Raw genomic sequence first — 27063 nt, 5'->3', positions numbered from 1 at the left:
TTACTGAAATCTGCCTTGAACTTCTTTCCTCCAAAGCATGATGACAGGTTTCAGAGTAGCAGCCGTGTTAGTCTGTATCTGCAAAAAGAAAAGGAGGACTTATGGCACCTTAGAGACCCGATGAAGTGAGCTGTAGCTCACGAAAGCTTATGCTCAAATAAATTGGTTAGTCTCTAAGGTGCCACAAGTCCTCCTTTTCTTTTTCCTCCAAAGAGTATCTTGACCAGACATAAATGAATCAGATTATTTCAAAGTAATTTTGCCACTTGTCATTGCTGATCAAACCACTGTGCTGAAATTGCAGGCATGCATACATGGTTCTTGGAGTGCATCTAGTCACTTAACATTATGTTGAGGTATAAGCAGATGCTGTAAGCAAGACCTGATTTCACAAAGTACAGGTCAAAAGTGTCTTTTGGAAACAGCCACATGAGTAACTCATTAGAAACAACTGAATTACTTTGGATGTACAGCGGTGTAAATAAGAACTTGGTTCTCTATGGGTAGGTTAAACCAAGGCAGAGAGGGAAAATGTCACTAAAAGTATGATGTCATTTATCACCCAGCACAATAAACTGCAGCATGTGATTCTATGTTTATTAATTTAATGGGAATAGATCCTAAAACAAATAATTACTAGTTCAACTTATCCAATGATTACTAGTCAATTTGTAGTTGGTTATAACACTAACATTTATTTCATGTAATATTAATCACAAATACACTTAAAATGATACTAATAAGCATCTTAAGTTGATAGTGTTTAAAAAAATCTCCACTGGACTTTCATCATTAAGGTTCTTCCACAGTCATCCACTGCTGTAGCCTAGGTTTATTGGGATTATGTTCTATCAACCAATCAGCAAACCAAATCTACAGGATGAAAAGAACATCTTCTATAACTATATAAAGAAAACATGAAAAACCATTTCACTTCCATAAAAACTGACCCTTTTTATTAAAGACACTATCTTGATACAGACACTACTAAACACAACACACCCTTTGTTTGAGACACTATTAAAGTATGCAAAACTGGACAGCCCTGTTTATAGTAAGCCATAAACTCTATTTACCAAGTTTGCCTTTTTAATCTATTCATACTACATATTGCTCTTCAGTCTTGAGCTGCTTAAAATGAATTTTAGACTTTTCATGTCAGGGACTTTCTCTATATAAGTGTTTGTACAGGGGCATTTTAGCCCTACCTCAGGACAAATAATAAGTATGAGGATTCTATTTTGAAAATAGAATATGCACTCAAATGCTTACAGAAAAGTATTATTAAATTATGTCAGTTCTATCAACACTGCCAGCTACTTCAACACATTGAGCCCTTCATACAAAGTCAGTGTCACAACTTTCCACACCGCAATCATGTTTGAGTACCTTACAGTAACCCTTACAGGCAGGAAATGGACCCCTTGAGAAGTCAACAAATGTGATGTTCTGGTACTTTTTGAAAACGCAACACATCCTGTAAATTTTCTAGCAAACTGTAATGGTATCTAAGCACAGATGTGAAAGGCAGGAATGCCTGAGTTCTAATTCCATTTGCTAATGACTCACTCTGGCCTTAGGCAAATTACTTACCCTCTCTGCCTTGATTTCTCCATTTGTAAAATGGAGTTTATCACACATACTTGCATACTTCATAGGGCTATTGAACACTAATTAGTGGATGTCAAGTGTTAAGTACTAGTAAATTGCTTACAGTACTGTGAAGGGAGAGGAGAATTGATAGAGTAGTAGAAGGGAAATGGAAGCAGGGATTAGTATCAGATATGAATACAATGCTTTGACAAGGGTTACAGACAGGTAGACTTTAAATAAAATAATCCTAGGAGGTTACAGGGAAGAATCTAAGGGACTAGGGCATTGAGCAGATCTGAACACTAAACACAAAACAGTTGAATTCATACACAGTGACAAAAAGTGGTGCAACTGGGAGGAAGAGGTTATAGATTACTGCATTTTAGAGAAATGATTAAAACAATAAGAATAAGTATTTCAGCAGAGAGAGTCAAGGCAGAGAGAACAGTGATAGCAAATGTACAGACAAGATGATGTAGGAGTAAAAAGTTAGCATAGTTAAGGGGCAAGGAAGACTTCTAAATTTTTCAGCTTCGGAGAAAATTAAACTTTTTATGTCCTGCACCAACGTTCATACAGTCATATGGGAGTCTTTCTATTCACTTCAATGGGCTTTGGATAAGACGCTTATTTAAGGAGATTAATGATGACAGAAGGTCAAGAGGTTTAGTCAGTGATGTGGGCCTTTATACCGAATTCATTGCAGCAGTATAGATGACTGGAAAGGGGTCATAAGAAAACAGTTGGACACCTGTAGATGGTTTCATTGGAGAACTACTCAGGGGTCAAAGTTTATGTTAACTAGGGTGAACGTGATCACATGACCAAGAGAGTCCCAACCTAAGATAAGCAGTTAATTTGATATTACTAATTGTAGCACATATAGCAGAAGTTAAAATACAGAAATCTTTTTTTGAGGGATCCTGCAGGCATATATATATATAATTTTTTTTTGTCTAAAAAGCTGCCAGAGCTTCACTGTATTAGCAAACTCACAAAGCATTTAATCTTACTCATGCCTACTGGTACCCAGTACTGGTTTCTCCCAGCTAAACTAGGTAGAGAGGCAGATATTTGACATCAGTGTACCTTAGCTGGCCCTTGATTTCTACGAAGAGAGGTAAAGCAGCTTTCCGTGAAATATTATCAGGAGCCATGAACGTCACCACAAAGCAAACAAAATACAAGGGAAGAATTTTGTACGACAGAGTACAAACCAGTGGATCTGCTGGTTTCTGCTTACAAAGCTCGGTGAGCCCAGCTAGTAGCGTAGGATTGACATAGAGGTTCAGGTAATCCTTTGCAGCTTGTCCAACTGGAATTGGCTCAATAATCACTGGAAAGAATAGCCATGTGAGTTGAATTATTGCAAAGCAATTTGCTTATAATGTTAAAAAATTACTTTCCTTCAAATGTTTAATATACCGTGGTTATATTTTCCTTGTAATTGATAATACTTAACCCTTTGTATGGCTTCTCTGCAAGCCATACACCATGACACAGAGCTACTGTGGTGTGTTGCCCCCAAAGCAGTTCTAAGATGGATGGAGCTCCTGGATATTGTATCTTGGTGATCATACACTGGCAGTGGTTGGTCCAGGGGAAAAAAAGCACCCTTATAGATGATTGGGGGAGAGGAAGAAATAAGACAAATTGAGGACCCACCCACTTCACTGGATATTTATTGGGAGAGCCCATTGGGGGCTACTTCTTCAGTGCCCCACTACCGCTGTGGAGCTGGCTTGTCACCCTGGAGGACCTACATCAGATATTGCATTTTTATTGTGGGGCAAGGGACAGAGATAGAATGGTTTACATGGGATTCTGAAGAGGGAAAATGCATGATCTCCAGGGGAAGAAAGACTAACATTCATACTAAAGAAAGACCTGCGACAGGATTTGCAGGTTTTCAAGTGGTTTGAATTCTGTTTAAACATAGTTCCAACTAAAATGGTTTTAAACTCAGGACCACATGCTACTCCTATTTGGTTTTCTGGTGTAGTGGATAGGAAACTCCACGAGTATCTAATCACAGATTTTGCTTAGAATTACTCCTTTGAGGATTGTATCATCCTTCCCCTTAACCTATGGAACAAGCAAAGGGCTCTGTCCCAAAGCTCACAGGTGCCTTTGTCCACGCCAATTGGAACTTGGCTCCTGAACTGTACTGCCATGTGACCCTCCACCAGTGGATGAGCATGAATCCCCTACCCCAGTCTCAGAAGAGGGAATTCAACCATTTCAGATCAACAGTAACTCCAGGGCAGATTTTCATTTGGAAAGCCGCTCTGCTCCCAGTGAAACATGCTGATATGAAGTAGCTCCACGGTTCCTCCCATTCCCTAAATTTGCCTGCCCCAATTCAAATGTCATAGAGGGGCATTTGCAGTATCTGTGGGGCAGAAGGGAAATTAATTCCCAACCACTGTGATTTGGGTAGCTCTTCAAATAGATTTTGCTATTTTCTGCTCCACATGGCATAGCAGCTCAGCCATAGTTTAGTTAGTCAATGAAAATGGGACCAAACTGTTCTAAAACATTTTTCAACCCCCCTTTACGAGCCTATGTTCTATACTGAATGTTTGGCTACAGACAGGTAGGAATAGGGCAGGAGCCATACACTCCTAAAGACGACTTGAAGTTTACAGGCAAATAAATGCTAACTCTGTACCTTCAGGAAACATGAACTGAATTTCTCTTTCTGCTGAGGAAAATCTGATACTGCCATGAACTGCATTCCTCAGATCATCTGTTCCATAGATTGCTCTTAAACTAAAAGCAACAGAGAAAAGCTTTCTCACTCAGATTGCAATAAATGAGGTCCAATAAACAAAATCTTTCCAGTTAACAAAATCTTTTGTTTCTTTTTTGTGCCATAATTTCAAAATGAAAAAGGTTAGCCCAAACCTTTATTAATTTTCTACAGTAAGGGTGAAATCCTCATCCTAGTGAAGTCAACCCTTCACTTCAGCGAGGCCAGAATTTGACCCTAAATCTATTTTTCAGTACGTTACCTGTCAGGGTGCGTTTCCTTAGCTCTTATGCTATTTGATGGTCCAATCAACTCTTTCCAGTATGCGATAGCATGATGTCTGGCAAGAACCATAGCAACTAAAGGCCCAGAACTCATATATGCTGTTAAATTAGGAAAAAACATTTTGCCATATTGATCTGCATAAAAGTTGCTGCATTGCTCTGGGCTTAGTTGGAGCTTTCGTTTCTAAAAAACAAAGAAAAGGAAAAAGTAAGCTTCTATTTTAAGCATATATTGTATTAGTCATGGATGAACACCACCAAGATTTACATAAAAATGCTATATTGCATAATTTATATTTTCCAGCACTTGTAATGAATTTATAACTCTCCAATTTCCTACATTAAGCTATTTATCAGCAGCCATTATGTCTTCTTTAAAATGTGCTGAAATGAGACAAAATGGTATTGTGGGATCTCATGTTTGTGTCTTGGTAGCTTCCACATAAAATCTGAGCAACGTACAAGTAAAACATTTTTTCTGACCGCCAACCCTGCAAGCTCAACTGGGCTCTGAAAGACAAGTTATATTCTTTCTTTCTGTCTCAAGTAATAATAAATATTCCACAAATGGAAGTGTCAATTTCTGTTGATGATGTACAACTGGGAAAATAATCCAGCTCACTCTCCCACAGCTGTATTGGTTCTGCAGTGCTTACAAGAGTAAAGAGCAGTAAAAACTTAATTTACTGACAAAAAGTAAGCAGACACAAATCAGAATACACACAAGATGTCATTTTAGTCAATTTTCTAACCATAAACATGCTATAGCATTTTTAAAATTGATGTTTGACCTAATGCATTATTCTAATTAGACTGTATTCAAGAAACTGAATGCATTATCAGTGGTCTGTGGTTTAGTTATTCAGCTCAGCAATACTATTTTGCACTTTTATGCAATCTTCTCTTCATCCTAGACCACTACCTATAGGACTGTTTGATTTTTCATTCAAAGTATATATATTTGTATATTCCCCAGAATAACTAACTAGCTTGCAAATAGCAAGGATTAAAGCAATTATCAGTGGCAGATTATTAGTGGGGACTGAGTAAGCATACAACATTCACTAAAGAAAGCAAGCAAAAGAAATTAAAGAAAAATTTGTGCTTTTTGAGCCCAGCCCTCTGACATTGGAGCACCTTCAGTTACTATTGACTTTAATGTTGAGGTCACTGGGTACCTCACAGGAAGCTTTAAGCACTCTATGTTACCAGGTCTCAGATTTTGTCTTTGTGAAATTTGATACATTACATGTAAAGCAAATAAAATGTTTTTTTTGGGGTGGGGGGGAACTTTTCTGATGTACTAAAAATGATACAGAAAATTATGATTTTGAAAAAAAAAAGAAGGTAAAGTTTTCTAGTCCTTACTCCATTAAAGCTTCATGTACAATTCCATAGCAAATATACTATACTTGACACCTACTATTTTAGTAGCTGGAATTTAATGGGCTGAAAAGGAACATTTCAACTGAGATGAATACAAGGGTTTTACTTGTCTATCAAGCTGTTTCTGAGCAGCTCAACTTGCTCCACTTAGGTTTCTGAACTGCCACCTCTAAAAGACAAAATAATTCAACACAGCTGTATAATGGTGACATCTAGTGGCCAGTTCCTAAAATCCAATGAACAGTAACTACTTTAAGCCAGTGATACCCAACCTTTACAGCCTGAGAGATGCACATATTAATTCAGAGGTCAAGGGACCACAAGCCATACTTTGGGGTACATCTTTGCTCCACTTTGCTTCTTCTGCAGTGAAAAAGGAGCAAATGCACCCTACAAGTCTTCTACTGGGAATTCCTGCTGGTATAGAAGTGGCACTGCCAACTCTTATAGCTCCCTCCCCACAGCTCCTGGAACATCCTTGCTAGACATTTCCCTAGGCTCAGCCACAGCCAGTTGATCTTCTTTCCAACTCCCACTGGGCCTCCAATGGCCTGGCAGGGAAGTAGGCAATGGAAGAGCCTGAGCTACTCTCTCCTCTCTCTCTTGAGGGGCCAGGTGTTTGGCAGCTGTGGCAGTAAAGAGATAAACACTGCTCAGAATGCTCTGGGTTCACATCAGAGCTGCTCCTGAGGCTGCAAGGGAAGGTGGTGCCTCCACTTCCATCTTGAAGTGACAGGGCTAATTCACTTCTGTTCTATAATGAGAGAGAGTTTAAGAACTGCAGTGACTGGGAAACCAATTGCAAATCAATGACTTGCAATGAACTTAGCAAATGCACACAGCAGAAAAGACTTGGTGGGGTTCTGCTGTATTCTTAGAAAAGTGATTCAGTTTAAAATTTTAAATTGTTGCTTGACATTTGCATGTATCTGCTCCCTATATGTTGTCAAAGTCCTGGGTACAGAGTTTATTGACAAAATCAATGTTTTCCCTGCTGCCAGCAATGCAGAGTCAATGTTTCTATGGAAGCTGCATTCTGTTCCGCCTCTTGCAGCAGCAGCAGAATTACCAGCTCATTTGTACGAATAGAATCTTTCCTTCTGGTGATGGTGGCTGTTGATAATATAAAGTATCTGAAAATCAATTAGGATTCTATGTTTTATTTACAGTGCTGGCAGTTAGAAAAATCTTGTTCTGACTTGTAAACAGTGGTGCTGAAACTATGAGTGCTGGGGGTACTGCCGCACCCCGGGCTTGAAGTAGTAATAAACACCAAATACATGGTTTCTATAGTTTTCATGATCAGCATAAAAATTGTTCCAGCATCCCCCCTTGTAAACTAAGCCATTTTATATGGAACTCCCAGATATAATAAATATGGAACCTCAGGATGCTATTGCCTATAGAACCCACTGAGACAATAACTATGGAACAGCAAGATGCTATTTTTGAAATCACTTTTCTTAGGTGTGAGGCAATTCTCCAAAAAGGCCCATATTTTTTTAATTTAACGTACCCGCCCCTGCTCATTATACCTCATTTGAAAGCTTATTTTATGTGTGTTTAGCTGAAGCATGATGTTGAGCTGTCAAGTGGGGTCATAAGCCTGTAGGAAAGCTGAAACTATAGTACTCAAAATAAGGAAGTGTCATTTTTTGCACAGTTCTAGAAACACAACAACATGACTATGACTATAGTTTTTACTGTTTCAGTTAATTTCAACACCTTAATGTGGTGTTTATAGGTCATAGCTACCAAATGACAATGCATTAAAAAATTTGTATTGGTTTTGCATGGGCAAATTTCCCCCCCCTAGAAATGATTAAGCTGTTTAGCATTTGGCAAAGACAGCGAATATCAACATTTTGCAATATATTAACATGAAATATTTTCACATTGCATATTCTTAATTGTCGAAGTGTCGCAAGTGATTATAATCGTTTTCTATTTTTTCAGTTGAAATTGGCTGACCAGATCAGTTTAACACTGAAGGCTGTTCACCAGTAACACTAGATTACGTGCCCATAATTTGTGCTGCACAGTGAGTAGATATAAATATATGAATTCCTAAAGGGATGCTTCTTCATTTGTAAGCTTTTGTACATATAATGTAGCATCTAGTCTGCCTCACAGAAAGTTTTAATTTATAATTGCCTATGCATGCAGTACTATCCTTTGAAATATTCTAGAAACTAGCTTTTGAATTCAGTGACACTTATGCACAGGTTAGTATTAGTGTTAGAGATGACAATACACAACTTATTATGAATATGGAAAAGCTAAGAGAGAAAGAAGTGGCCTAACAAGAAGTAGTGAAGACAAAGTCCACAAACAGTCCTTGATTCTGTACTGAAGAGGGATGAGGAGCATGTGACAGATCTCACCAACCATGTCATCAACAATATGACAAAAACTCATTTGATCCGGAATCACATTCAGAGATGCTTATCAACATATCTACTAGATTGCATGTAATAGATGTACAAGATTCTCTACTGAAAATAGCAGATGTTGGTGGTGAACAAATGGAGAGATTTGCAAGAAGTGTACTTGAGACACATAGCCTCTTCAGCCCAGTCAAGAAATCTGGCGTCAAAACATTAGTTGAAATGCATAGTGCCGACTCCATGGGTGCTCCAGGGCTGGAGCATCCACGGGGGAAAATTAGTGGGTGCCACTGGCAGCCAAGCTCCCTCCACCCCGCACCCCATTCCTCCTCCGCCTCCTCCCCTGAGGGTGCCGTGTCTCCGATCCTCCACCTATCTCACAGCGCTTCCTGCCTTGCCGCCGCCAAACAGCTGTTTGGCGGTGAACTTGGAGGGAGGGGGAGGAGCGGGAACATGGCATGCTCAGGGGAGGAGGCAGGGAAGAGGCAGGGTGGGGGATTTGGGGAACGAGTTAGAATAGGGGCAGGGAGGGGGCAGAGTTGGGGCAGGGACTTTGGGGAAGGGGTTGGAATGGGGGCAGGGCAGGGGTGGAGTTGGGGCAGGGCCGGGGGCAGTGGGGAGGCTGAACACCCACCGGCGGGAGCAGAAGTCAGCACCTATGCTGAAATGGCGTAGACCAAATGTAAGTCTGACATGACATGGGGGGAGGGGAAGGAAGAGAGAGAATCACAGCAGCTATCAGTCCAGAATTTTTTTTCTGCACAGCCCTGTCCTTAGCAAGATGCAGAGATGATGTTTCAATGGCAAGTGTTCTTAGTATTCCAATAGGACCTAAGTCTATGTCCTTCTTCCATGCTCATGGAACTCTAAGAAGAACAGACTAAGCTTAATTAGGGCATCATCTGGAAACTCAAGCTGAAGAAATCCATGAGCTAAGAGCATGCAACAAAGAAATCAGTGTACATCAGAGATGACATGGTTTTCATACAAGTGATGGCTGGAGACAAATTCCACACATTCAGTGAATTGGCTGCTGAGTACCTGAGGCAGGTCCTAAAAAGATTTGTCAAAGCTGATTCTGTAACTGAAGCCTTTGATATGGATATGACAACTGTAACTCTGTGAAAACTTCATAAAGAGAGAGCCTGGACAGGATCCAAGACTGGATGCAAGAAATACCAGGTGATTGGTGGATGGTGGAAAAAGTTTTAAAATGTGGCATACAAGCAGTCACTTGTAAAATTTCTCTGTAAACATATGGTTCAAAATGCACCTGAGAGTGTAGGAGCACCTCCAACTCAAACACTCCTTGCTGGAGGCTTTTCCAATGGTGAGGTAGCAAAGTCCGTGAAGAAGCTCAAGATTTGTACAGTACTGAAGAGAAAGTGGATACAAGGATGCTTCTGCATGATGTATGTACCAACATGGCTTTTGGATCTTTTGGTGTCAAAGAAACCATAGTAATTAGGTTACCTGATACAGATATTTTGGCCGTTGCTGGAACACAAAGATAACATGTAGATTGAAACGGGCACCATTACCAGCATGCTGACAAGCACTGCTTCATACCTGTGCATGCAATTTGTGACGCACTCACTCCTGATTTCTGCAGCATCCTTCTTGCTGCACACACATTAGCAGGATATGACTCTGTCATCCCTATTTGGTATTGGGGAAAAAAATCTGTATCTAACACTGCCAAAACAAAGGGATCTTACTGCTTCAGAGATCTTGTCAAACTGGCAGAAAGTTGGTAGCACTGTTGTATGACCAGAGTAAGAAAGGAAAGGAGACCCCCAGAGACATGAGTTGTTCACACCTCAATCTAGCCATCAAAAAGGACAAGTCACTGGCCAACTCCCACCAGGTGAGGACAGTTTTGAAGAACATGTCAAAAGAGCATCTTGGCAAACACAGATTTGGATGTCTTCACACATAGGTAAACCAGACATTGGATCACCATTGCAATATGGATGGAAATAGGTGGATGATGAACTGCTTCTTGCATTCTTCATGGGCTCAATGGCATCTGAGCTTATACAAGATCTTATCTGTGCCAGTAAAAGAAGAGATCGCTGCATAATAATTGGCGTCTGTACTCAGAACAATCTTCCCTGCACAGAACGGTGTACTTGCTTATGTAACGAAGACTGTGATAATCCACGCCCTCTCGACAGAGATCACAATGATGAAAAGATGGATGATAATGATGTTGACTAGAAATGTCACCAGTGCTGTTACATTTCAATGATACCTGTACAAATGTATTAGATTTTGTTGAACCCTTTGGATTGTTGTCGTGATTCTTTGATGTCACAAAGAAATCCAATTTTAGGTCTTGAAATAATACATAGAGTCATTAGACTAACAGAAACGAATGCAAATATTTCATAGTGGCCATTTTAACAGGATGATGTTAGTGTTATTGTTTATCCCCATTTCTATGGTAATGGTACCACGTGACAGCTCCACATCATACCTCATCTTAAAGTAGACATAAGCTGTCAAATGATATATGATGTGCATGTGTGTAGAAAGGGTACATTAAGTCATCCAAATTGGTGGTGTTTGCATCTTGCTTATCAGATCATAAACAAATTTCAAATCAAAACCAACAATGTGCAGAATCTTGTTTTATGTAAAGCATATTACCTGAACAATGGTGAATCCTGATCTGAGAATTATATCTTCTATTTCTTCTTCTTTGTCAATTACATCTGGTTTGATGAGGGCCAGAGTTCTTTCTACATAAATCTGAGGCTCAGGCATTAACGCTTGCATCTTTGCTTCAAGATTAAAATTTCAGTGCTTCTCCCTTACTGAAAACACAGTGTTTTATTATAATTACATTACATTCTTGTTAGCTGAACATGCAATTACATACCAGCATCTTTTGTTATATAACCTTTCTAAAATTTGACAGTTTACTCATATATAGGAGATAGAAAAGGAATCCCCCACACCTACAGAGGTTGCTCAGAAAGCAATACTATTACTGGGCCACCGCCTGCAAGACCTTTCTGCCAAAGAAGGCCTATAAGGAAGAGAGAAAGTCTGATACAGGTGTTAGCTGATGCCCATATGTCTGCTCTGCATCTCTCAACAGTGGAAGCACTTGCTTGTTTGGCCCATGAAGTTGCTATAGATAGTTGCTATATGGCTCTCAACTTCTTTATCATTGTGGGCCGCATATGTGGCCCACAATGTGTTATCTGGGATGCAGAAACTGGGTGGCAGGACAGCATCAGCCCTAGCCCTGACCCCGACCCAGGACCCTGTGTGGGGCCAGCTGGCTGCCCACCACGGTACCCCGTCATGCAAGGCTGGCCAGGTGTTCTGGAGCCGAGCGGCAGCCCCGGACCCCAGAGCTTGCAGGGCTGCGTGGCTGCCCGGGACTCCTGACCCTGCAGGGCTGGGCAGCTGCCCCAGAGCTTGCAGGGCTGGGCAGCTGCCCCAAACCCTGGAGCTTGTGGGGCCACCGGGCAGCCCCAGACCTCTGACCCTGCAGGGCTGGGCAGCTGCCCTAGAGCTTGCAGGGCTGGGCAGCTGCCCCAAACCCTGGAGCTTGTGGGGCCACCGGGCAGCCCCAGACCTCTGACCCCAAGGGGCCGGGCAGCCCGGACCCCACTGCACCAGGCAGCCAGGAACCATGCGGGCTGGCCCTTCGGCCCAGAGCTGAGCCGGGCCACAGCTATTTGCTAATTGGGCTGCATGCAGCCTGCAGGTTGAGAATCGCTGCTATAGATCTTGTGAAGTGTGCCTTGATTCCTGCTGAGACTTCAGTAAGAGCATTCTTTGGTTCTTGCAGCTTGCAGAACCTAAGGTCAGGCTTGTTAATATGCTATCTGCATCAGGTTTTTCCCATTCCTCCCTGATCGATCCTCAAAAGAGAAATACAGGAGAATTGCTGCCTCGGGGGAAGATTTTGAGGAACAGTATTTGCTTTGAGGCTTATCCTCAGGAATCTGCTTCGGATGGGTCTGGATTGTGATCACAACCTCTTTGCACATGGCCTCAAACTTCACAGGGGGAAAAAAACCTTCCGGATTCTTTCCCTTTTTAGTTCTTTTGGGCTTTTTTCACTTTTTGGTCTACTTTAAGAGTATTACTGCCTGGCTGTAATCAGAGCACGATCTTTTGCAGCTTGCTTTGTGCACAGCCCAGAGCTCTCTAGAAACTTCTTCCTCTGAGTCCTTCCCTTCAGTGTCCCACTCCCCCAAGCTGCAGATGGGGTCTCATTGTCAGAGTTCCCTGGCTCTAATTGGGAGGGAAGGGGCTGGTTATGAGCCCTGCTTCTCTTCCTAAGGCGCTTAAGACCCATTTCAAGACTTGTGGAGGGGGACCAGTAGCCCTGCAAGGGTCTTAACTGTGTGACTCCAAGACTTACCTCCCCCTCTGGGTCATCTGGATAAAGTCCTCCTCCTCCGAGCCTCCCCCTGTTCTGCTCTGTGACTTTTGCAGTGGAGTCATAGCTATTGGGGCGGGGGGGAGTAGGGGCCCCAACATGCCTGTCCAATTCAGAGTCCTGTGGGTTGGCTGGCTGGCAGTAAGCTGGACATAATATACCCTCTGCCAAGCCTGGGGAAGCTCCCTCACATACTGAGCACCTTTTGTGCTTTGCCCGGTACTTGCACAGCTGCTGTGCCATACATAAAAGAGGGCAGAGGACCTCAGCAGGGAAGCACTGCTGCAGAGGCTCCCCACAGCTGTGGCCTTGATGCTGCACAAACCCTAAACCAAGCAGAAGGTTTGGAACAAAGAAAAAAAGCTCGCTATTGCCTGAAAATGGTTAAAAAATAATAAAGACAAAAAAGATGAAGAGAAAACAAACTGCTCCTTGACTGCTGTGCCTCTGGTTAAGTGGGAGAAAAAGGAGTGGCCAGCGAATGCTGTGCCGCAGCTTTGAACTGCCTTTGGAAACTGCAGCATGGAGGGGAGCACCCAGACGGAGCAGAATTGTGGGAGATGCAGGACTGCAGAAAGTGCTCAATCCTGCAACCCATAGCCACTCACATTGTCCCACTGAAGCCAAAGGCACTATTTACTTGAATGAGGGCTGGGACCCTTTTACTCTGATCTGGCCCAACTAAACTTCAACGTCTTTCTCACTTTGATTAGGAATTTATAAGATTACCTTGAGCACTTAATTTAAACATAAAAGAGCATGGTACTGTACTATGTCGGGCCATTAATGAGCTCATAAACTAAACATATATGCAAGCTCTTGTCCTAGGGTCCAATCCAGGACACCGGAAGTACTTGCCCTGGCTGACGTGTCATGGATGAGCACCACCAAACCACCAGAGAGAAATGAGAGGCTTATTCCCTGAAAATGGATTTTAACTGGCGAATACTTCATCCATGGGAGCTACCACAGCGGTATCCGTGCAGAAAAGAGCTGGTTCTCATTGTAAACCATTTCGTTTCTTTAACGCCGGGGTGTCACTGGAAGAGAAGCAAAACAAGGGGCCCGATCCTGCAGCTTCTAGCGCTGCACTTGCAGTCAGCAGGAACTGTGCGCGTGCCAGACCCGCCGGATCGGACCCCCGTCAGCATGGGAACCTACTGACACCGTGACATCCAGGCCTCAGGGCTGAGCTGGGGATCTGCCCCGCGAGACCGACCCACGGACCCACCCCGCTCTCCTGCGGCGCTGAACCTGGGGGGGGGGGGAGGGGGGCAGAATCTGCCCCCGCAGCCAGCCCGCTCCCTAGACTACCCCGGCCCGGCGAGCCCCTCTCCCCGCACGGAAGCCCGCAGACCCACGGTGGGGAGCCCGGGGGTAGAGCGGGCCACGACCCCACACCCTGCCCGCGGCCCCCCACACACCTTCCGCCCGGCAGCTCCTGCCCCGCCTACGGTTGCTAAGAGACCCGAGGCAGCCGCCGAAGGAGCCGCCCCCTACGGGGCCGGCCGAGGTCCGTGCCCAGCGCGCGTTCAGTGCCCCGGCGCGCGGCGGGGGCCGACTGGGCGGAGAGCGTGGGCCGGCGTCTGGGGGACGGCGGCGCCCGCTGCTCCAGGCAGGTCCTCGCTCGGGTTGTTCCCATAGCAACGCGTCAGGGCGGGTGGAGAGCGACTCCCTCCTCCTCCCCCCGCCCCCCCGCCCCCTCACTCCGCTTGCGCGTGGCTCTTCCTTCCTGCGCCTTTCTCTGGGTAAGAGCTCCCAGCCGCCCCGTGTGGACGTGCGGAATCCGGATTTGCCACCAACCCCTGCCGCCCTCTTACGAGAAGCACCGGGGGAGCTGCCGGAGTTCTGCTTAATTTATGCCAGGGCTGCGCCCCAGCACCTGCAGGCTTGGCCGTTCATAGCCCCGGCACCTCTTTCATTACAAATTAACCACCGCCTGGATGTCAAGCACTAACCAGCTGGCCAGGTCCCCTGCTCAGTCAGACCCAGGCCCTCTGGAGGCTTTGTGGGTTTGAGGCGGTTTAGGCCTCTCTGTCTGGTGACAAAGGGTTTTGGTGGGTGTTTGTCATTGAGATTTAAGTTTCATGTCTCACGGTTTTGAAAGCTGGCTCATTTGAATTCTGCACTCGGGTCATACATACTGTGAAGTATTTATATACTACCTCTGAGCTGGAAGGATCCCCCGGTGCTTTACTACTCACCCTAAACCTGGTCCTGGAAGTGCAGTTGAACGCAGACGGGCTAAAATCAATGAGAATTCCGCATGTGGAGCACTTCCTAGTTCATAACCTAAATATTTACAGGAGCCCTGCAATCCAGCCACCTCTGGGGAAAAGGATGGCAGTCAGGTGGCACACAACATAGAGGGGAGAGAAGGGAAATTTTGACCAGTCTGAGGAATCCTATCCAATGCACTTTTTGTAAGAGAAGAGGGTTTGCCACCCTTCTAACATCCTTTGCCATAATCTCCATTCACCCCCTTCCCTGGTACACTCTGTGTACAATAAGATGGGTACAATCAGAAAAAAAAAAATCATACACTGGCAGGGAGATAAGACTCGAAGACTGAAACTGTCTCTTCCATCTCTGATTTATAGGATATAGAAAACAACAAATGGTTTACTCCTGTTTAGTCTAAAAAACAGCAAATGAGAAGGTAAGCAGTGGAGCGAGCTAAAATATTAGTCTTCAGTTTACAGAGAAGTTAATTCAATCTTGTTTTATCACAGGAAAATAAATTCAGTGGTTGTTCTTTTCTGGTCCTTTGTGCATATTTGTCCATATGATAAGGCACTAGTCAATATGGTGAGACATTCAGTATCCTCTAGAAATACCCGGAGACTGGATTATCAGGGGTGAAGCAGGACAGGACAAAACTGAGATAGTCACTATGCATACAGTTGACCTTTATCTTTAGATACTGTAGCAGACAAAGAATGTAAGCAGTTAGAAGAGGAAATGGGGGGATTGGTTCTAAGTGGCCACAAGATGTCACTATTGAGCCTCAGAAATCTGCCTCACTGTGTAGCGTGGAAAATATTCTAGAGTGGCAATTAAGGTGTCTGCAACATTTCCGCTAAAATGTAGAATTCATCTCTACTACAATAATTTGTTTCTCATTTTTGAGATGTTCTGCTTCACCCTTGATAACCCAGTCTCTGGGCATTTCTAGAAGATACTGAATGTCTCACCATACTAACTAGTGCCTTATCATGTGGACAAATGACTTTTCAGAACAGCAGTTTCTTGAAACTGGTCTCAGAAACCCATTCCACCACCCATTTCTAACACAAATATTATAAGATCCAGATTCTAATATCTTTGCTCCAGTTTAGCAGCACCTTACTCAATAAGACTACCTGTAGTGGGGTAAGGAGATTTACCAATGTGTATCAAAATCTAGCCCTTAAGGACAAGAAAGGCAAAGAAACCTTTCTACGGGCTTTGGTTTCTACCCTGAACTACTCAACAAAGAACAGTCATGTAAATACTCAACTTCTCTTATTTTTATAGAATGCATAATAAATTTTGCATTTCTGTACCTAGTTAACAACAAATACTATGGAGTTGGTGCTCTTGCAGCATACAGTTCTGTGCTACACTGAATGTTTTGGGGCTGTATAAAATTGAGTTTAACATTAGAATAAGTACTGATTATAACATTCATCTTCATATGAAATTCAATATGATATCTTTTCAAAAAGTTACTGGAATCCACTACAAAATTTCTAATCACCCTGCAATGGGTGGGGCTCACCACTATGGCACCTCCTGCTGACTGTCCCAGGGATTAGCTATGCTAGTCAGTGCACCCTCTGCTGGGGGTGTCTCACCGCTGTCACTTCTGCTCCAGGACCCACATCACTCCCAGGACCATGGCATCATTTTCATGACACAGCTCTCCAGCTGTGCCGCACTCTGTGCTCTACCCTTCCATGGGGTATGTAGTGCAGTCCAATAGCCCAGCCATTTCCTCAGTGGTGGGGAGGAGACCCAGACCTGCCCCACTACTCTGGGTACTGGGCCCAGGGACCCTGTAGATGGCAGCCATGTATTGCATCCCCTCCAACCACTCAGTTTCCCTGGGCCACTTCCCTACAGTCCTAGCACCTTCTTCATCCTTACTTCAGGGCCTCAGCATGGCAGTCTTAGCAGCCAACAAAGAACTTGCTCTCACTCCCCTATTCCTACCCAGCATTGCTCAGTCCAGGATGCTAGCTTTCTTCCACCTGCAAGGCAGCCAGTCCTGTATCCTCAAAATCTAGGGAGAAACTGAACCAGCTCTGCCCTGAAGCTCTTCTTGTGTGGGTCTGCCTGGCCCTTATTGGCTGCTCCTTGCAGCCCCTCTCCTATTGGCTGCTTTCTGCACAGCCTCCCTAGGGCTCCATTAACCCCTTACAAGTCAGTGTTGGGCAGATGCCCCATCACACTCCTGCGCCAGAAATAAGGGGGCTTTGCTTCAGAGTACGTATGAGTCCTGGCTCAAGAATCAGGGCCTTAGTTAAATATGTACACTACGTTTCTGTTCAAGATTTCTTTTAAAAGACTAAAAAGCTAAATATTTGAGACTCCCTGAGTTTCCACAGCAAGTAGCCACTTTCCCAAAGATATCCCACTACACAGAGGAAAGGCTGAATTTTGTATCTCCCAACTGTCTTCGAGCTCAGTTTAGTTATCTGCTTTCTCAGTTTTGGGGAGGGAAAAACCAGGTATAAGTCAGAGCTGTACTCAACCTGTGACAATCTGTAATGTGATCTATATCTATAGTAGGCCAATATATGCATGACTGCACGCTTAAGGCCAGATTCTGCAGTCTTGTGAGCAGCCCTGTTAAAGTCAATGAGACATTTCACAGGAGTGCTTGTTTATCATTGTCAAGATTGTACAACTGGACCTCTATTTTGCATGTGTAATTACTATGATTGCATTGGGTTCTTATATGCACATGACAAGAATTGGCTCTTTTCATATGCAAATGCACAAACTGTAAGTGCAGTTGTATTTAAACGTTAGGTATACATTTTGTCAATCGACAGCTTTCAAAAATCTGTCCCCATATCTACATCCTAGTATTAAATGGATTTCCATTTGAGAGGGTTCCAGTTCTGTTCTTCCCAATAATCTTTTTCTTGTTATGATCTGTGTACCCATGTTGGCATTTATGCTACTCCTCCTGCTGGCAGCTTCCAGAAGCACTTCTGGAAATGTGTATTTTTAGTTTCCAAGAGAATCCTGCATTGACAAATGAGATGGCAATTCCATCCAAAGGTTCAGCCAGTTATCTTGGGCTTTCTCATGCTGCACTTCACACGATGTCTTCGTAGCCTTATCTTACTTACCAAAGGAAAGGAATAAATATATCTCAGTTAACACGCAGGAAACTTTTTATAGTATTAGACTCTGACAGAATCCTGCTGCTTTAAAACTTCTGACCCTACAACTTACTGCATTAATATTATTAAATATCATCATGAAGTTTGAAAAACCATCCAGGGTCTGATCCAACTCCCATTGATTTCAAAAGACTTTTGATCTGGCTCTTTGTTATGAATGAATAACAATAAACATGAGAGAGAAAATGGGTGAGGTAATGTCTTTTATTGGACCAACTTCTGCTAGTGAGAGACAATCTTTTGAGCTATACAGAGGTCTTCTCCAGGTCTTGGGACCAACACTGCTACAACAACACTGCAATAAACATTATGATTACAGCACAATGAATATCACTTACAGTTCTGAATATATCTCTGCACCTAGCTTTGCTGCTGTACTTTATCTGTTAAGAGGTTTAAGAAGTCTTAGTTGTCCTTACTTATTTTTAGCCAGCTTGAAATATAAAAAAACACTAAAGGGTTCTGGTTGCAGCTAAGTTTGCATTCTGGTAACAAAAGACAAATATAACTTTTAACCTCCAATATTGTTTCAAAGCTTTGTATTCTCTGTACTGTCATAAAAATATGGAGAAATTAATTGGGTGTAGTTTGTTTTATAGAAGAGTATAACAGCAAATACTATCCTATATGCCAGAATAATAGGTTAAAGAAAGACTAAGGGAATGACGCTAGCTAGTACCATGAATAAAAAAATGTCAGGCTATTTGTATTTGCACATAATCCAACATTACCTACTTTTTGATGTTATACACTGTAATAATTTCTGTGTGTTAGTAATAATTCACTAGCTATATAGTGACCAAATGTAAAGCTTTCTGAGGAAAAATCTGAGGAACTGTCCCAGATTGATGTGTCATTAGAGGAGGTTTTGGAACAAATTGATAAACTAAACAGTAATAAGTCACCAGGACCAGATGGCATTCACCTAAGAGTTCTGAAGGAACTCAAATGTGAAATTGCAGAACTACTAACTGTAGTCTGCAACCTATCATTTAAATTCACTTCTGTACCAAATGATTGGAGGATAGCTAATGTGATGCCAATTTTTAAAAAGGGCTTCAGAGGTGATCCCGGCAATTACAGGCTGGTAAGCTTGACTTTAGTACCGGGCAAACTGGATAAAACTATAGACAAGGACAAAATTGTCAGATACATAGATGAACATAATTTGTTGGGAAGAGTCAACATGGTTTTTGTAAAGGGAAATCATGCCTCATCAATCTACTAGCGTTCTTTGATGGAGTCAACAAGCATGTGGACAAGGGGGATCCAGCGGATATAGTGTACTTCTATTTCAGAAAGCCTTTGACAAGGTCCCTCGCCAAAGGCTCTTAAGCAAAGTAAGCTGTCATGGGATAAGAGGAAAGGTCCTCTCATGGACTGGTAACTGGTTAAAAGATAGGAAACAAAGGGTAGGAATAAATGGTCAGTTTTCAGAATGGAGAGAGGTAAATAGTGGTGTCCCCCGGGGTCTGTACTGGGCCCAGGCCTATTCAACATATTCATACATGATCTGGAAAAAGGGTAAACAGTGAGGTAGCAAAATTTGCAGATGATACAAAACTACTTAAGAGAGTTAAGTCCCAGGCAGAATGCAAAGGGCTACAAAAGGACCTCTCAAAACTAGGTGATTGGGCAACAATATGGCAGATGAAATTCAATGCTGATAAATGCAAAGTAATGCACATTGAAAAACATAACCCAAATATACATTTAAAATGATGAGATCTAAATTAGCTGTTACCTCTCAAGAAAGAGATCTTGGAGTCATTGTGGATAGTTCTCTGAAAACATCCACTCAATGTACAGCGGCAGTCAAAAAAGCAAACAGAATGTTGGGCATCATTAAGAAAGGGATAGATAATAAGACAGAAAAATATCATATTGCCTCTATATAAATCCATGGTACGCCCACATCTTGAATACAGCATGCAGATGTGGTCACCCCATCTCAAAAAAGATGTATTGGAATTGGAAAAGATTCACAAAAAGGCAACAAAAATTATTAGGGGTATGAACAGCTTCCGTATGAGGAGAGATTAATAAGACTGGGACTTTTCATCTTGGAAAAGAGACCACTAAGGGGGGATATGATTGAGGTCTATAAAATGATGACTGAGGTGGAGAAAGTAAATAAGGAAGTATTATTTACTCCTTTTCATAACACAAGAACTAGAGGTCACCAAATGAGATTAATAGGCGGCAGGTTTAAAACAAACAAAAGGCAGTATTTCTTCACATAACTCACAGTCAACCTGTGGAACTCTTTGCCAGAGGATGTTGTGAAGGCCAAGCCTATAACAGGGTTCAAAAAAGAACTAGATAAATTCATGGAGGATAGGTCCACCATTGGCTATAAGCTAGGGTGGGCAGGGATGGTGTCCCTAGCCTCTGTTTGCCAGAAGCTGGGAATGGGCAAGAGGGGATGGATCACTTGATGATACCTGTTCTGTTCATTCCCTCTGGGACACCTGGCATTGGCCACTGTTGGAAGACAGGATATTGGGCTAGATGGATCTTTGGTCTGACCCAGTATGGCCGTTTTTATGTTCTTATGTTTCTATATATGTATTTTACAAATTTTGAGCCATTACAGACCATTAGCTAAATATAGAAGTAAAGAGTTTTCAGAAGTTCTGTTAAAGGGGCATACATAAATAAAAACTGAAATCAAAGACTTAAAAAAAAAACCTGTAAGGAAAATTAATATTTCAAGTTAAATGCACCACAGCAAGATATTCAAAGTCAAGTGGCAGATTTTTAAAGGCATAATTTTATGATGTGCCCAACCATCTTTGAAAATTGCATGCATGGAAATTTGGTGTGGATCAATTTTTGCCTTTGGAAATCTATTCCTAAATATTTCTGGCATCACTCATACATTTTTTCAAATAAGAATAATATTAGATAACATGGGAGGATTTCCAGGCTTTTGTAGAAGTCACATCCTCAGTTCTCCTTTACAACTGTTTTTTTTTTCCTGCAGCTGAAGTCTGTGTATTGTATGAGGTGCAATTTTGCTACCCTTACTCACCTAGAGTAATACCATTGTCCACAAATACATAAGGTATTACTTATAAGAATGGCTGAATTGGGCCCAGAATCAAGAGGTCATACACATTGATTTCAATGATAAATCATCATCCTCATCAAAATCATCATTATTGCAGGATCAGGCACACGGTGTGTGAAAACAGGATGTTATTTTTCACAGCAGAAGGCATGTTATGCAAGGAGTAACACACAAGAGGGTGTGTGGTTATTGGGAAATAACCACACCCTTTAAATACGAGTGAAGCACAAGACCAGGAAGTTTAGTTACTCTAACACCCCGGAAGGATTGTCCAAAACAACTCCTAGATCCTTAGCTGTCACTGTGGAGCACTCTGTGAACAAGCAGTGCAGTGGGATACAAAGTAGGTATACAAAAGGGATTTTTGCAGGCCCCATATTCCAAAAAGCCACTCTAATTTGTGTCAACTGCCAATGGTAGCCAGGGATTGCCAGGATACAAAGATACACCAGTCTTACGCTTTGCTGTCGGATTTGGGGAGTTTGGAGTATCAGAGGGAACAGTGCAGTTAGGAATGACATTTGGGACTGGCAGTTGAAATGGGGCAATTCGGAATGGCAGCTAGAAGTGGACAGTTGGGGTGTAGCCAGCTGGAATTGTCTAGATAGGTGCGAGACTTGGAATTGGCCAGCTAGAAATGATGGCTGAAATTGGGCAGTTGGAGAAAGGAAACTTATAGCAACACTTTCCATTTGTAGAAGAGAAGGGAAGGGCATTCAAGTCAATGAGTCAATGTTAATCAGAAGCAGGATAATGCGTACGAGAAGAGCAATATGAGGGATGTGAAGGTGAGGCAAAGAAAAGAAAACTGATAGAGCAAAACAAAAAATCAAGAGAACTAGGGAAAAAGTGAGAGGAAAGAAAGGAAAGGAGAGGGAGAAATTCACCCGAAAAGAGAAGTGTATAACTCCTGGTTAATAAGGGTGTGTGAAGCTAATGGCTTGTCTAAACGGGGACACTCAGCAAAATTAATCTGAATTAACTAATAATGGGAATTTAAAGTGGTTTAGTTAAATCACATTAAAATCATAGCAGACACTCTTATTCAGAATTAAAATGGTCTTAATTCAATTTAGTTTAATTAACTTCCTAAATGAATTAAAATGAATGGAATTAAACTCAGTTTAAATAAGAGCTTGGCTATATGGGGACACAGGAAAATTAATCTGAATTAACTAAAGGTGTGAACTGAAAGTGGATTAGGCTGTCATATAGAATTAAAGTGGCCTTACTTCAGTTTAATTTTAATTTACTCCTCGGGCTGGAAATTCATTTTGAGTGGTCACTGAATTTTAGATTGTTTTAATAATGTTGTGTTTGTAACCAATGAGAACGTGAAAATAAAAAGTAGGTTTACAAACACAAACAATATGGCTGAGAATTTAACCACACAAAAATGAAAAAAAAAATTGTTACAGTTTCACCAGCAGTTGTTAATCAAACATTGCACACATTCATGGGATTCAAAACAAAAGGCCATCTTGGGCCTTTAAAATTCTGTTCATGACAAGTGCCATAGGCACCAAGACAACAGGGGCTGGGAAGTGGACTCAAAATGGTGAATTCTTCATTATGTTGAGAGGCACCAGATTTATCAAGTAAGCTCATAACTATGTAAGTTTGCTTATTTATTTAGAAATTCTCCATTAGGTCCTCACCCAATGACATCTTTCTACTGACTTCAAAAGGAACTGGATTAGGCCCTTACTCTAAAAATAGCATGTTATGGAATTGTGGTCATCCTGAGTACAACATTATTTTGCAATCATTCTTTGCTTGTTACAAAGACATGGAAAAAAACCACATTTCTCTGTTTTGATCTTAATTTGAAAATGGAGGAGGGGGGGCCTAAAAATGTTTTTAAATGATTTGTGTAAGGATGGCCTGGATCTTAGATTTGATTGTTGAGCAAGAAAATACACCATCACATTTTTATTTTTGTTAACCACAACCAGTCACCGGTGTTCCTTCTGAATTGCAGTAGAGCGTGCAATTACTTGAGTGGAGCCAGAAGAGAAATTTACCAGAGTAACAAGCGTCAGTGGGCAGACAAGTAAATAATCATTTCTCTTTGCCAATTAGTAACATTTACAGAGAAATTTAGGTGGCAATTGTCACTTTCATCCTTAAATCAAATCAAGGCTTGAACAGGAAAAGTAAAAAAGGGTGGTACCCTCTGAAGTTCTGCCCAAAAGCCATGCTCCACTTTCATGAGATGCCAAAATGGGATACCAACAGACTGCAGATGTTGAAAAATATGACCACATGGGCTCTCCTGGACTTCTCAAGCTTGTTTTTTTGTCAGTGAGATTCAGCTGCACTCTTGGGATAGCCAGATTAAGGCATAGGCTCTAGCTCCCACGGTCACACGATAACATCAGAATCTAAGGTTCTGTTTAGAAAAAAAGTATCTAGCCCTCCTGATTGCAAAACCTGGAGGGCAAGAAACATAAATAATCGGGTTTAAACAGAAATAAGACTGTCCACACAGCATTTTTCACCAATTTAACTAAATCAATGCATTTAGACATACACTATAAAAGCCATGTCTACAATAAGAGTGCTTTACCAGTTTAGGTACTATACTGGAAAAGCGCTCCTAGTGTGAACATAGCTTATATTGGCAAAACTACACTTTTATTGGTATAGTTAAAACCTCACAAGCAAAACCAGCTGTATCAATAAAAGCACAGTTTTGTGAGTATAACTGCATCTATACTAAGGGCTTTTGCCAGCACAGTTATGTCAGCGTTCACACACCTGACCTGCAAAGCTATGATGGGAGAAGTCTGAGATGTAGATATAACCTAAATCAATGGGACTACTCAGATATACTTACTTATGTAAATTGGTGCAAGGTTGGGCCTAAGTAATTAAAAGTCACTTGTCTCAAAGGGGTTTTGGTTGTACCAGGCTATATGGAATAACCCTTCCATAGTGAAAAGAAAAGGAGTACTTGTGGCACCTTCATACAAGACCAAGTGAGACTTTATAGTTTAAAATGCAGGCTGCTTGGGAACTATGAAATTTACAAATTAACACCTGCCCCCCGAAAAAAAAACCTAATTAACCTAATTTTCTTTCTAAAAATAAACAACATGCTGAAGACAATATATGTTTTCTTAAGTGATGGGACACTTTGAGGTATGTAGCAGTGTTATGAGATAATTACCGTTAGTTTTTTTGGCTCTGTTTTTCTTCAAAACTATAGAGAGGCATCTACGTTTATTTACACAGACAATATGACGGCCTAGTTGACAGAGCACAGGACTGGGTTCTATTCCCAGCTCTGCCACTGGCCTGGGGTGAGGGGCAATCTTAGGCCTGGTCTACACTAGGAGTTGAGGTTGAATTCAGCAGTGTTAACCCTGCACCCGTCCACACGATGAAGCCCCTTTTTTTGACTTAAAGGGCTCTTAAAATCGATTTCTTTACTCCACCCCTGACGAGCGGATTAGCGCTGAAATTGGCCTTGCCGGGTCGAATTTGGGGTACTGTGGACGCAATTCGATGGTATTGGCCTCCGGGAGCTATCCCAGAGTGCTCAGTTGTGACCGCCCTGGACAGCACTCTCAACTCAGATGCACTGGCCAGGTATACAGGAAAAGGCCCGCGAACTTTTGAATTTCATTTCCTGTTTGGCCAGCGAGGCGAGCTCACCTGCACAGGTCACCATTCAGAGCTCATCATCACAGGAGACCATGCAGTCCCAGAGTCGCTGAAGAGCTCCAGCATGGACCGAACGGGAGGTACGGGATCTGATCGCTGTATGGGGAGAGGAATCCGAGCTGGCAGAACTCCGTTTGAAAAGATGAAATGCCAAAATAATTGAAAAAATCTCCAATGGCATGAAGGACAGAGGCTATAACAGGGATCCGCAGCAGTGCCGCGTGAAAATTAAGGAGCTCAGGCAAGCCTACCAAAAAAATAGAGAGGCAAATGGCCGCTCTGATTCAGAGCCCCAGACATGCCGCTTCTATGATGAGCTGCATGCCATTCTAGGGGATGCAGCCACCACTACCCCAACCCTGTGCTTTGACTCCATCCAGGGAGTGGCAGGCAACACGGAAGTCCGTTTTGGAAGCGAGGAAGATGATGATGATGATGAGGTTGTAGATAGCTCACAGCAAGGAAGTGGAGAAACCGGTTTCCCCAAACAGCTAGAATCTGTTTCTCACCTTGGCCCTGGAGCCAGTACCCCCCGAACCCACCCAAGGCGGGCTCGCGGATCTTGAAGGCGGAGAAGGGACCTCTGATGAGTGTACCTTTGTAAATATAATACATGGTTTAAAAGCAAATATGTTTAATGATTAATTTGCCCTGGCATTTGCGGGCAGTACAGTTATTGGAAAAGTCTGTTAACGTGTCTGGGGATGGAGCAGAAATCCCCCAGGGACAGCTCCATAAAGCTCTCCTGGAGGTACTCTCAAAGCCTTTGCAAAAGGTTTCTGGGGAGGACAGCCTTATTCCGTCCACCATGGTAGGACACTTTACCACGCCAGGCCAGTAGCACGTAGTCGGGAATCATTGCAGAACAAAGCATTGCAGCATATGGTCCCGGTGTTTGCTGGCATTCAAACGACATCCGTTCTTTATCTCTCTGTGTTACCCTCCAGAGAGTGATATCATTCATGGTCACCTGGTTGAAATAGGGTGGTTTTAGTAAGCGGACACCCAGAGGTGCCCGTTCCTGCTGGGCTGTTTGCCTGTGGCTGCACAGAAATCTTCCCTGGTGTTAGCCATGCGGTGGGGGAGGGATGAAGCCATCATCCCAGAGAATTGGGTATGTGTGTGTGTGAGGTGGTGGTTAGTTGGGTTTCTGCTGCACATGAACCCGGAAACCGCAGCCCCTCCTTTTAAATTGCCAGCCCATTTTTCATGGGCAACCAAACGGCTACTTCGTATGGGAAATGAGGGCGCTGCTGTTTGAAGCCATTCCCATATGTTATGAAGGTTAAAGAAGCCAAAAGACTGTGGCTTACCATGGCTGCCTGCAAGCCGAATTCTGCTGCCCGGCCCTGCGTGAGTGATCTCTCACACCAAACCGGCAAACCCTCAGTAAGAGGCACAATGCGACCTTGTAATGAAAACACATGTGCTATGTAATGTTAACAGCAAGGTTTACTGTGAAAGAGTGTACCCATTGTTCTATAAAATGTGTTTTTTTAACTACCACTCTCCCTTTTTTCCCCCTCCACCAGCTGGATATGTTTCTCCTTCCCAGAGGCTAGCGAAGATTAGAAGGTGAAAAAAAATGCATTCGTGATTAAATGTTCTCTGACCTCATGCTGTCCTCTCACACTGACAGAGCACAGCAAAATACGTGGAGGCAGACAATCTCAGAGTGCAGGAAAACACAATATGACTGCGAGGAGAGGTGGCAGGCTGAAGATGGTATGTGGCGTCAAAGAAGGCAGGAGTCAATGCTCAGGCTGCTGGAGGATCAAACTCATATGCTCCAGCATATGGCTGAGTTGCAGGAAAGGCAGCAGGAGCACAGACCACTGCTACAGCCCCTGTGTAACCAACCGCCCTCCTCCCCAAGTTCCATAGCCTCCTCATCCAGACGCCCAAGAACATGGTGGGGGCCTCTGGCCACCCAGCCACTCCATCACAGAGGATTGCCCAAGCAACAGAAGACTGGCATTCAATCAGTTTTAAAGTGCTTGTCCTTCCCTCCTCCACCACCCCACCCAGTGCTTCGCTCCTCCACCACCCCTCCTGGGCTACCTTGGCAGTTATCCCCCTATTTGTGTGATGAATAAATAAAGAATGCATGAATGTGAA

General features: G+C 42.8%; 1 protein-coding gene and 1 long non-coding RNA gene across 5 annotated transcripts; one reads left to right on the top strand and one right to left on the bottom strand.

Annotated features, from left to right (window-relative positions):
* Positions 1 to 679: 679 nt before the first annotated feature.
* Positions 680 to 15046, bottom strand: NME5 (NME/NM23 family member 5). 4 transcript variants are annotated; one of them, XM_073358135.2, is made up of 6 exons: positions 15012 to 15046; positions 11055 to 11221; positions 4608 to 4813; positions 4265 to 4365; positions 2811 to 2929; positions 680 to 873 (listed from the first exon to the last, which is right to left on the bottom strand). In XM_073358135.2, exons 2-6 carry the CDS (start codon positions 11181 to 11183, stop codon positions 793 to 795), a joined length of 636 nt encoding a protein of 211 aa, XP_073214236.1. In that variant the 5' UTR covers positions 11184 to 11221; positions 15012 to 15046; the 3' UTR covers positions 680 to 792. The 4 variants fall into 4 exon arrangements, with proteins under 4 accessions (XP_073214236.1, XP_073214234.1, XP_073214235.1 ...); XM_073358133.2 differs by lacking the exon at positions 15012 to 15046 and adding an exon at positions 14232 to 14455; XM_073358134.2 differs by lacking the exon at positions 15012 to 15046 and adding an exon at positions 12790 to 13006.
* LOC140915591 (uncharacterized) lies at positions 14277 to 27063 on the top strand. The gene is made up of 2 exons (XR_012160208.2): positions 14277 to 14422; positions 26478 to 27063. It is a non-coding gene; the product is annotated as an uncharacterized LOC140915591 (long non-coding RNA).

The sequence above is a fragment of the Lepidochelys kempii genome, chromosome 8 (genome assembly GCF_965140285.1).
Source record: "Lepidochelys kempii isolate rLepKem1 chromosome 8, rLepKem1.hap1, whole genome shotgun sequence".
NCBI classification, from domain to species: Eukaryota; Metazoa; Chordata; order Testudines; family Cheloniidae; genus Lepidochelys; species Lepidochelys kempii.
This window is presented reverse-complemented; position numbering and strand designations above follow the sequence as displayed.